Genomic DNA, 12,349 nt, shown 5'->3' with positions numbered 1-12,349 from the left:
CGACTCTACAATGGATACACGCTATCCCCGATGATCTATGGTGCCGATAAAAGGTAAATTTTCTCCATCAATGAATCAAACGAAGGATCCCCAGATACATGAAGAGAGCAATACAAGGACGGACCAAATTATCATATCATATTTTGATATCCTCAGTTTTACATGAGGAGTTTGTCCTTTGCCTTCTATTATATATATATATATATATATTTTTTTTTATTATAACTGTATTTTGTAAGTGTCGTTTGACAATTTATTAATGAATTGATATCAAAAAAGAAAATATTTGTAAAAAAAAGTGTTCGTGACCATCATGTTTAATTTTAAAAAGATAATAATAATAGTAAAATATCTCTACACAATATACATAATTACGTATACTTAGTGCAATTTAATTTATTTATGTAACAAAATCAGAATATCCTATCAATACGTTTATGTGAATTGAAAAAAATATTATTCTTTTCAAATGGAATAGAATTGTTTGTTGTACTCACTCCATACCACATTAAAGGTAACACTTACTATAAATGGACGTACCACACCAAAGATAACATTCCTTATTTAGTCCGCAACATTACCAAGTTATCCTTATAACCATTTGGTTACACAAAATATCATTACATACCCCAATTACCAACCCACAATTACATACCCCGCCTAACTTTTCTTTCCTTACCTTACTTTCTCCCCCTTTTTTAACGCTATTGCTCTTTCAAGTACGAGTTTTACTCTTTAACAGACTTTTTCTTAAAAAAAAATTCACTTCAAGTCCTTGTTAAAAAAAATCTCTCCTCTCTTCCTCTAAAAAAATAATTAATTCTCACCCAAATTACTCAATTATAATCTAAATTTTCATATTAATTAAGTAATAATTCCTAATTCTAAATTCTTTAGTCACACAATGATATTTTTGTATCAAGTTAGGTAGATGTCGATAAAATTGGGGTAGATAAAATTAGGGTTTATGGAAATTAAAGAATGATGGGAAAGGGGGTGGCAGTGGAGAGGATTGATGGAGGGAGTATAATTTAACCTAAATATAGATATGATATAATAAATTCAATTTTAGGCTAATTTATTTAGGCTGAATAATTTTGAAGATCTCTTATTCTTTTAAAATAATTCTTTTAAAATGACGAGGATGAACAATCAATAGATCTGGTGGAAATCAGATCTCATTTGATACAAAAAAAAATTGTTTTTATATAATTCCCCCAATTTTAGTCTCCTATATATCATCCCTTGTTTTTATATAATTCCCCTATCATCCCTCATTTCTTGTATGTGGTCCTAAGATAAAAATTTAAATTAAAAGCCGAATTTCAGCAGTAGTATTCATCTTCCAAAGGTTAGAACTTTTAATTCACTTGATATCTTCCTCCCTTTTCTCAGCATTAATGATACTGAAACTGAGAAAAACTACCTGAAACAGCATCATACAACCCTAACTTTTTTTTATTGTGACGAGGAATCAGCAGCCGCTAACTTGGGCGCGCACCCGGCGTGTGAGTGTGAGAGTGTGTGTACGCTTGAGTCTTTGACAGTTGACACACCCATTTTCTTGCTCCTAAAAACTCACTTACATTTTAGTTTCACCAGAAAAAATAACACATTCATGGGTTCATTAGTCCCGTTGCAAGACCTAAACCTTCATCCGGACCCAACTACTTTGTCGCCCACGCCTATTCGAGTCAAACCCGAGCCCATTGACGATGAACTGGAATTAATTCCAAGTTCCCCACCATCCCAACCGCCTGATAACTCAAATGTCTACTCGGAATTCAACCGGATTTCCGAGATGTTCCGTTCTGCATTTGCGCAGAGAATGGAGCGCCTGGGGGACGTCGATGTCCTTAACTCAGAAACCGGCGCCATTGTTCCGGTTGCAACAGAGGAGAACCGTGTTTCTGCTGTTGTTGTGTCCCCAAACCGCCGACAAAAGCGGTCCAACGAGCTGGTACGGGTTACCAACTTGAGCGTAGAAGACCAAAGGCACTTCAGAGATATTGTGAGACGAACTAGGATGCTGTACGACGCTTTACGAATATATTCAACCTCGGATTCCGTGTGGGACGGTTCTGGGAGGCGGGCCAGGGGTGATTTGAAGGCTGCAACTATCATGAGGGAAAGAGGGTTGTGGTTGAATATGGATAAGAGAATTGTGGGTTCGGTTCCTGGTGTCTACATTGGTGACTTGTTTTATTTCAGGATGGAACTCTGTGTTGTTGGGCTACATGGCCAGAGCCAGGCTGGTATTGATTACCTCCCATCCAGCGAGAGCTCCAATGGCGAACCCATTGCAACCAGCATTGTCGTTTCGGGTGGTTATGAGGATGATGAGGATTCCGGGGATGTTTTGGTTTATACAGGTCATGGTGGGCAGGACAAGTTTCACAGGATGAACAACCACCAAAAATTGGAAGGAGGTAATTTAGCTTTAGAGAGAAGTATGCATTATGGTATTGAGATTAGGGTTATTAGGGGTTTGAAATATGAGGGCAGCCTTACTTATAAGATTTATGTTTATGACGGTTTGTATAAGGTTGTTGAGTCTTGGTTTGATGTCGGTAAGTCTGGTTTTGGTGTTTATAAGTATAAACTTGTCAGAGTTGAAGGTCAGCCTCAAATGGGTAGTACATCCTTGAAATTTGCTCATAATTTGAGGACTAGACCTTTTGAGCTCCGACCTCAGGGATATTTGACCCTTGACCTGTCCATGAAAAAGGATAACATGCCCGTTTTTGTGTTTAATGACATTGATACGGATAAGGAGCCATTGTACTATAATTATCTTTCGAGAACTGTTTTCCCACCCTTTGTTTATGGAGGGGGCAATATGGGGTGTGATTGTGTCACTAGTTGTGTCAGTGGATGTTTGTGTGGAATGAAGAATGGGGGTGAGATTGCTTATGATCACAACGGGTTTCTGTTGAGAGGGAAACCGTTGATATTTGAATGTGGCAATTACTGTAGTTGCCCGCCCAACTGTCGCAATCGTGTGAGTCAAAAAGGGCTGAAGAATAGCTTGGAAGTATTTAGGTCCAGGGACACAGGTTGGGGAGTTCGAACTTTGGAATTGATACCTTCTGGTGCTTTTATTTGTGAGTATACGGGTGTCGTTCTTACAAGAGAACAGGCACAACTTTTCACCATGAATGGAGATACTCTAATTTATCCTGGTCGGTTCGCTGAAAAATGGGGGGAATGGGGAGATTTATCTCAGGTGTATCCAGATTATGTTAAACCTACATATCCCTCTATTCCGCCATTGGATTTCGCTATGGATGTATCAAGCATGAGAAATGTTGCTTGCTACATTAGCCACAGCACTAGTCCCAATGTGATGGTGCAGTTTGTGCTGTATGATCATAACAACATCTTATTTCCTCATCTTATGTTATTTGCTATGGAAAACATCCCCCCATTGCGGGAACTTAGCCTTGATTATGGAGTAGCTGATGAGTACACCGGGAAGCTCTCAATATGCAACTAGAAAAGTCGTCGTTATACTGCCCTACCTTTCAATTTTGTGCAGTTGATGACATTTAAGGATATGACGGCAGAGAGGTAACCTTTTTCTTTTACTGCCTTTATATCACATGCTCTGCAGTTCCCTTTTACTAGGGTTCTAGTAGGAGGTTGCCCACAGTTCAGGTTCATCAAACTTGCTTATCAACTCTCCTAGTCAGATATTATACCATTTTTTTTACCAAACTTCTGATTTACTTGTCACAGTTTTTTTCGTATTTGCGAGATAATTGGTTCTCAGACTATATAGTAATGTGTATTGTGTATCAGTTTCCATACCAAAGTTCTGGTTCCTGTAGTCTCGATGTAATTCGCGCATCTTTGTTAGGCGATGGAAGTTTGTTTATATTTTTGGAACCACAGAATATTACATGGAATATTATGCTCAAGTTATTTACCTTGCCATTGTTTCTGCTTATCTGTTCTTGGATTCAGTTTTGTGAACTAATGTTGTTCAGTTGATTATGAGTTCGTGTGACAGCATTCTGTTGATGGCAGCTTTTAACTGGGCTCTATATCAATATTGGTCATTCTGTTGTTTATTAGTTTTTTAAATAACGTTTTTGATTTCGTTCAGTTTCTCCCCTTTAATGAATTGGTAACCACCACTTCTGGCAGTCATTACTAATGTGGGACTGTGGTGGATCTTGCTGTTACTGGCTTTGGCGGTTTTAGGATTGTGAATATCTGATCCTTAATTACTGTTAATTTGATTGACATTTTTGTTGCTACTTTACCTTCTTTATTAAGTGACTTGTACTCTTGAGCCAATAAAATAAATGTTCAAAAATAGAAATTGAACAAGGAAGAACCACTTTTTAGTTGAGGTGCATGAACTGCATTTGGTTAATCATTCTCCTCATCCTCTGTGATCGAAAAGTGCAAGTATTTGTTCTCTTTTAAGGCTTAGTAATAGTGTATTTGGGATGTGGCATTGTGAGACAAAATCATTAGAAGTTTAGTCAAATTTCCAATTAGTATAGCCTGACATACTACGGTGGAGAAGTAGTACAGGTACTAGTGGACAGGTGGAGAACCAAGTTACTTTTCCGTTACTATATCAACAATCATTGTTTGTCCAACTCTTTAGTTGTTCCATGAGTCTGAAAGTAGCTTGGGAATCAAACTTGTGAAGATTACTATCCCATAGTTAAAGTTAAAATTCTACAATGAAGTATTAAATGAGGTTGATTGCAATTATTATTCTCACATTTCAAACGAAGACATAAATGACGTTTAGGAGCTTTGCTTAGGCATTTGTGATGTGCTTAACTAAGATTTTTTTCTTCTTTGTACACCCTATATTTTCTTTACAATTCATTTTAGCATTTTTGATTTTTTTTTTCTTAAGCCATTCGTTCAACTATCTCCATGCATTGACACATGACAGCTTTTGTTTCCTCCGCAGCTTTAAATTTTCTACCGTTCCCTATCAAATTTAATGTCAAAAACATTTTAAATAATGCAACAACATTTCCTCTACCTAAGGACCTCATATTACTGTATTGTCTGTATATAGGAGGAGTTGGGAGAAATTAGAAAGGGGGTTGAATTAGGAGAGAGAATAGGAGTAAATAGGCCAATAGGGAGGAGGAAACTCTACATATTTACTGTTTTGAAGGAATGATTATCAGCTAATAAATGTTCTATCTATATCAATATTCTCAATTCTTGTGCCCAAATGTTAAAACGACTTAACGAAAAAAAATATTAATGTGACAAAACAGTTTGAGATCGTACTAATTGTCTGTTTCAGAGCTATTCCTTAATTAGTAGCTTGTTGGGCAATTATGTAGGCCTCTAACCACAACCTTCGAACATCTTGTCTTTTTGGAACCAACATTAGAAAGATCTTGTTCGGATTTTATGAATTCAAATTTCCTCTTTTATATATATATATATATATATAGTGTCAAGTTCTTCTAAGTCCCTTTTTTTTTTTTTGAGTCCATAAGTCCCTCCCACAACCCTTGGATCATGCATAGTGGAAGGTTGAGATTGAAAGCAAAAAACACACTTAACACTAATTAATTCACTTCTCTCTCTAGTTTTAATAATACATTCACTAATTCATTATCATACACAATTAACACCATATTTTGTCTTATACTTCAAAGTTTATGAAAATTTTGTTAACATTTTTCTGTTTCGGTTTTTTTCGTTTTTTTTTTCGAGACAAGTTTTCGAATTGTTTCGTTTTTTTTTTTTTTTTTCGAGACAAGTTTTCGACATTTTAGGATTTTACGAGTGTAATTCTAACAGCAAAAAGTGTAATTTTAAGGAATATTTTCGAGAATTTAGCGTTTTACAAGTTTAACTTCAATCTTTTCCGAGTGATTTTAACGAATAATATTTTGAATTTTTGTAATTTTATCACAAGTTATTGTAATTTAGCATTTTACGAGTGTTATTTTAATGACAAAAAGTGTTATTTTAGTCCAGGTAAGTGTAATTTCAGTCCAATGAGATTGTTATTTTTAGTCAAGGAGAATGTAATTCTAGTCCAAAAAAGTGTAATTTTAGTCCGAAAAGTGTAATTCCAAATCCACGAGAATGTAATTTTAGTCCATTGAGAATGTAACATTAGTCCAATGAGAATATAACCAAGTCCATTGAGAGTGTAACATTAGTCCAATAGAGGTAAGTGTAATTCTAACAGAAAAAACTGTAATTCTAACAACAAAAAATGTAATTCTAACAACAAAAAGTGTAATTTTAGCCGAAAAAAGTGTTATTCTAGCAAAAAAAAATATAATTTTAACAGAAAAAAGTGTAATTCTAACAACAAAAAGTGTAATTTTAGCCAAAAAAGTGTTATTCTAGCAAAAGAAAGTGTAATTTTAACAGAAAAAAGTGTAATTCTAACAACAAAAAGTGTAATTTTAGCCGAAAAAAGTGTTATTCTAGCAAAAAAAAGTATAATTTTAACAGAAAAAGTGTAATTTTAATGGAGAAAAGTGTGATTTTAACAGAAAAAGGTGTAATTCTAACAACAACAAAAAATGTAATTTTAGCAGAAAAAGTGTAATTTTAGTCGAAAAAAGTGTTATTCTAGCAGAAAAAAGTGTTATTTTAGCCGAAAAAAGTGTTATTCTAGCAAAAAAAAGTGTAATTTTAATAAAAAAGTGTAATACCTTAAAAATAAGACTATATTTTAAATATATCTAAGATTAAAATCAAAAAATAATCTTAGATCTATTTAGTACATCTAAAACTAAAATAAAAATATTTCACAAAATAAAAATAAGAACTAAGAAAAAAAATATAAAGAAAATATTTCATATTTAGTAGATTTAATATTAAAATCAAAATATTATAGATCTAACATTAAAATAAAAGTAACATTTAAAAAAATGAAATTTGTAAAGAAAATCTGAAAAAAATAATACTATACATAAAAACGAGATCTAAAAAAACGATAACATAATAAATTTAAACAAGACGGGATTTTTAAAAAAAACAAGACAATATTTGAAACTAGCGCGCACACACCAACACCCAACATCTAACAAAATAAATAACAAAACTATTAAATTTGAAAAAAAAAAAAAAAATGCGACAACTACAAATGTAAAAAGGAACGACATCTACAAAAATAAAACACAAACAACCACCAACTCTCCCACCACCATCACAACCAACCTCCAAATCTGGAAAAAAAGAAAAAGAAAAGGAGGAGTGTGTGGTGGCGGCAGCCGCGGCATAGGAGGGAGGAGGAAGACGGCAGATCTGAGAGAGGAAGGAGAGGTAAGGAGAAAAAGAGGAAGGAGGAGGTTGGTGGCAGACGTGGTGGTGGTGGGGGATGATGGTGGCGTGCGGCGTGCAGTGGTGTGGCGTGAGGTGCGGAGGTGAGCGTGGGGTGTGGCGTGAGGCGGTGTGGCAGTGGGTGGGTCAGAGGAGGGGTGACAGTGTGTGTGGTGGTGGCGATCTGGGGGTGTCGGCTTTGTGGTGGAGTTTGGTGGGCGGCGGATTTGGTGTGTGTGGTGGTGGCGTGAGGGTGGTGTCGGGTTGTGGGTGTCGGGGTTGTGGATGTGGCCGTGAGGAGGTGAGGCTGGGTGGTGTTGGGATGGAGGGTGAGGGTGGTGGTCGGTAGTGGGGCCGGTGGTGGTGGGTGGGAGAGTAATATGGAGGGAATTTTTTTTATTTTTTAGATTTTGAATTATTTGGGTTTGTTAGGATGAGAGTATTATTTGGGTTTGGAATTAATTTGGGTTTTAGAGAGGAGTAGAAAGTGAATTGTGTGAATGAGAGAGAAGTTGGTGGAAAAATAAAGGTTATATAGTGGATTAATATTTGATTAGTATGGATTAGTAAAGTAGAGAGGGGGAGTGTTTTATTAGGCATTAATCATCCTTTTTTTGCTTCCAATCTCAACCCTCCATCTTCCTCATCCAATGGCTATAAGGAGGACTTATGGACTCAAATGTAAGAGGTGGACTTAGATGATCTTATTACTATATATATATATATATATATATATATATATATATATATATATATATATATATATATATATATATATATATTTTTTTTTTTTTTTTTTTTTTTTTTTTTTTTTTGTAACAAAAGAAGTCAATTCTCTAAACTCTAAGTGTACTCCAATCAAAAAAAGAATCCACTACATTGGTTTTTGAGTGCTATTTACATTATGATATCTGTTGAGTGTCTAAATTTCTTGTGTTTCTGTTTTGCTATATTGTTTGATACTTTGTGGTCACTTGTAGTTTGCTACGAAGTAGCAATCATGTTTGCTGACTTCTTTCTATGGAATAGCCTTCCGGTGATGACTGAACGAAACTAATTTTCTAGAGTGTTTAATCTTTATGACTTGTTGGCACCTGTCGGTTTCAAATCAAAAACATTCCAAACTTGAGTTATTCTAGCATTAATAATACAACAATTAACATTTCCACATTTGCTAAAATACTTCCAATTAAGGCAGACTAGAGGGGGTCTGCTACTTTACTCGAAAACATAGAGGGGGTGCTCTGGAGACAGCGTTCTGAAAATGGCATCAAGAATAGTATAGACTGACTTAATCAAATTATATAAGAATGACAAATAGTAGTAGAGAAGATCGCCACTTTACTCCATTCTACTACAAAGCCAAAGACTAGTGAGCATTAGCTTGGCACCTTCATTGGAAATGGAAGATTGTTATAGCTTTTATAATGTCGTCAAGTTCTCTACATTGTCGTGGTGATGGATGTCTCACTAAAGCTTATAACGAATATAGTAGTTTTGGTGATGTCAAAATCATTAACCTTCTAAAGTAAACTTGAAATATTCTCCAGGGTTATAAAGAGCATAATATTACATATGATGTGTGACATCGAATAGTGACCGAGTTACTAAGGTTTTGAAAGGCACCACGACCGCATTATTAAGTAGTACCGGCCACATTTGTAGTGCAATTCCAGAGATTAGGCTACGGTAGCCTATTCCTCGATCAGTCTTAAAGCGTGACGTTCTTAGAATTTAAGGAATACTAATGTTTCTAATGATAAATCTATCTAACTGTCTAGTGTATTATCATAAGGAATTCGTGTATCACGTTTATTTAATACTGCCAACCATGACATCAAATTGCGGTGTTGGTCACGATTGCATGGTTGCGTACTTTAATACGGTGCTGCGTCCAATCTTACGGTTTATCGCGACTTGTTTTGACATTGATCATATAAGTTAGTGGGTTTTATTAGCCTTTTCTCGGATAGCAACCAAAGTCCCACATTGGAAAAATAGAAGATTTTTGCCTTGTTTATAAGAGACCATCACTCCACTGGTACGAGTCCTTTTGGGACATAGCGCATAAACAAATCAGTGCGGGCTTGCCAAACCGGACATTATTAACTAATGTGACGGAGTGGTGGCGGCGGCAATCCCATCAGTGGTATCAGATTAGAGCCGAACCGGTCCAGTGTGTGGTGGAGCCCAAAGTAGTGGACTTGTGATTGTAGATTTGTGGTGGTGCCTTGTGTCGAAGGGTCCTCCTAGGTGATAATGGTGGTGCAAGATGGACAGATTATCATTGGAGGGGACTTAGGGGAGAGCAATGGTGTGGTGGAAAAATCATTGGAGGGGACTTAGGGGAGAGCAATGGTGTGGTGGTCCTTGGGTTTGAGGGGAGGGTTGTGGTAGTAACCGAAGTCTTGCCTTCTTTATAAGAGACCCACCACTCTATTAGTGTGAGGCCTTTTGAGAAGGAGCCCAAAAGCAAATCTGTGCGGGCTTGGCCCAAAGCGGACAATATCATAATAATATGACGAAGTGGTGAAGGCGGCAGTACCAACTGCCTTGTATTGGCCAAGTAATAGATCAAAGACGATCCTGTCGGTCAAATATCGGCCTAATATCAGATATTTTGGAACTTATTAGACATTTATTCTTATTTAGATTTTCACAACATTATGCGTTCATTCTGTTTTAGGCTTGTATCTGACATAGAGATGCTATTTATTCATCCTCAAAACAGATAAACAGAACGAAAGCTTTTGCTCTTTCTAACATAGATATTGGCCGTTACAAGGCCAACCACTTCATAATACGCTACCGCGATATACGAACTTTACGGCGATCACGTCTAATACTGCAATTTATTTGCCATGATCTAGGTTAATAATTTCCTAGATCATGTAGTAACTTGCATATTATTGACATGATCTAGGATAGCAACTTCTTAGAGTTGCTGACTGACTGGATTTTATTAACTTCTTAGAGTTGCTGACTCAGACTGACTGGATTTTATTCTACATGATTTTGACATTTACAGATGAGAGGATTAGACAGGGTGTTTCTTTTAATGTGTTGAAGGAGCAATTTACGTTCGCCATATAAGAAAACTCTTCGTTTCGTCTGCAATAATGGGGCTGGTCGCATAATTAACTGACTCGATTGCTCTGGTAGCATCAAGTATCGGGACTTGTGATGTTTGTCATCCCTGGATATATTACCTCTCTGAGAACACAATGAGTGTAAGTGTTCTTGACTGACTTCGTACAAGTGCTTGCCTGCTTGGGATCATGGGTCACATGAATTTTAATTTGATAGTGTGTAGAAAATATGGAGTCATTGACATTCACATATAGACCTTCAGACATATGAAGGCACTAGTGCCATGCAAGTTTTGTTCTTGCAGCCTGAAGATTCTCTGAAATATTGACTGCACAGTGTCTATGGGCAATCAAGGAGGCTCATGACATAGGCTCTGTTCACTGTGTGAGAGTCTACATCATATTCATGGATTGGGATTGCAAAACATGATGAGAATGGAACAGCACAGAGAAGGGTACTGTTTGCTGCTATGGTTTTATTGATGCATCTCATTTGGGTAGCATGGAGAGTAGTACATGCTGGAGATTTCGCATCCCGAAATTTTCATTATGCAACTTCCTTACCCCACTGTAGGTGGAGCCTTTAGGCAATGAGATAATAGTGCTTTTCCAAATTATGTTGGGGAGATTAGACGTAGTGTGTAACTGACATCAGTTTGCAGTAGGTAACTTCGGAGGTGTAGCTGGGCAGCTCCTACTAGAAGGTAGCCCCAACACTCTGTGCTCAGACTTTTAAGGTGTCTGAAGTCTGAACTTATCTATCAATGCATATGTGATTCAGGCATATAAGGAGCTCAGTTACCTCGGATTTTGAGTGATGATGAAGAAATGATGAAAAGGCAAGTTGTTGCATTGATTTCGCGGGAAAACTGATAACTTGATTCCTTGTTTTTTTCCAGGGTTTTTGAGCATCAAATGACTTGTTAAAGTGATCTGTGTTACAAGCATTCCTTTTATTTTTGTAACATGACTATCAAAGGGTGCGCGTTTTAACACAGGAAAAAATTCTCTGTATATGGTACATTGACACCTACTCGGGCACTATAGAGTTTTATGCTGTGTAAATATTCTTCCTCTTCAGCCAGATTGCAACCAAAGGACCCCTGAATTATTGCTGCTAATGTCTGCATTTATGTGTGTAATCTGAATCTATGCTTGTGGGCATGCTTACTATTTAAGCCTTTTTACAACATGATCCCTGTAGTAGTACTAATAGCTACGTAGCAGCCACCAGGGTAGAATGTTATATTCAATGTTGATTGTTTGTTTATGAACATGGTGGTTATTCTTACCCTGTCAAATATCAATCATGAGTAATTAATAAATAGTTTGTCTTCAATGCAGACGTAGCAGCTTGTTTAGAGCTTTTGGGTCGTGCGACAATTTCATTGGACTGCCATGGAAGGTTGTGGAGTTAGTTGACCTGGTATTGGTTCACTGCGGAGTGGCTTGTTGAATGTTGATTGAATTAAAAGCAAGCTTTATTATTTTGGATGTTTGGAAGAATTCAAAATTGCAAAGGGCAATTGAGAAGTGTAAGAGTAGATAGTTTAGAGAAATTTAGTTATCGGTCAGGATGGTTCTTGTTGACGTAGCTGCCCTTTGAGTTTGAATTCCGAATTCCAAATTCCAAATAGTGAAACTTGTTTTGTAACTTATTGACATTGTATATACCTGATGATGAAATTGCATAAGAATCTTGTACAGTTTGGGAGTTTCTTCTCATCTGCGTGATCTTTACTCTTTTTAGGCAGGGATGATCTGAATTTCAATGACGTGGCTTTCTATAATTTTATTACCCTTGATTGACTGTCAGGTATGCATTCATTATTGACTGCTTCCATAAGAAAATACTACTACTAGTCATCTACTACTCCCTACAAAGAGGGTATATATAAACATTTACTGTACTTTTTTAAACTGTTATAGAATGCTTTTAATGAAACTTTTTTAGCATAAACTAATGATATTATTTTATTATTTTT

General features: G+C 36.3%; 1 protein-coding gene across 1 annotated transcript; it reads left to right on the top strand.

Moving 5' to 3' along the window:
• The first annotated feature begins 1,221 nt into the window (after positions 1 to 1,221).
• LOC141640014 (histone-lysine N-methyltransferase family member SUVH2-like) lies at positions 1,222 to 12,078 on the top strand. The gene is made up of 2 exons (XM_074448976.1): positions 1,222 to 3,570; positions 11,709 to 12,078. The coding sequence occupies exon 1, from the start codon at positions 1,619 to 1,621 to the stop codon at positions 3,494 to 3,496; it is 1,878 nt and encodes a 625-aa protein (XP_074305077.1). The 5' UTR covers positions 1,222 to 1,618; the 3' UTR covers positions 3,497 to 3,570; positions 11,709 to 12,078.
• The last annotated feature ends 271 nt before the right edge of the window (positions 12,079 to 12,349 follow it).

This window comes from Silene latifolia, unplaced genomic scaffold (assembly GCF_048544455.1).
Source record: "Silene latifolia isolate original U9 population unplaced genomic scaffold, ASM4854445v1 scaffold_70, whole genome shotgun sequence".
NCBI lineage: Eukaryota > Viridiplantae > Streptophyta > Magnoliopsida > Caryophyllales > Caryophyllaceae > Silene > Silene latifolia.
This window is presented reverse-complemented; position numbering and strand designations above follow the sequence as displayed.

Excerpts from the sequence above, each read along its gene's own strand:
- LOC141640014 (XM_074448976.1), top strand. The coding sequence starts at position 1,619 with ATGGGTTCATTAGTCCCGTTGCAAGACCTAAACCTTCATCCGGACCCA.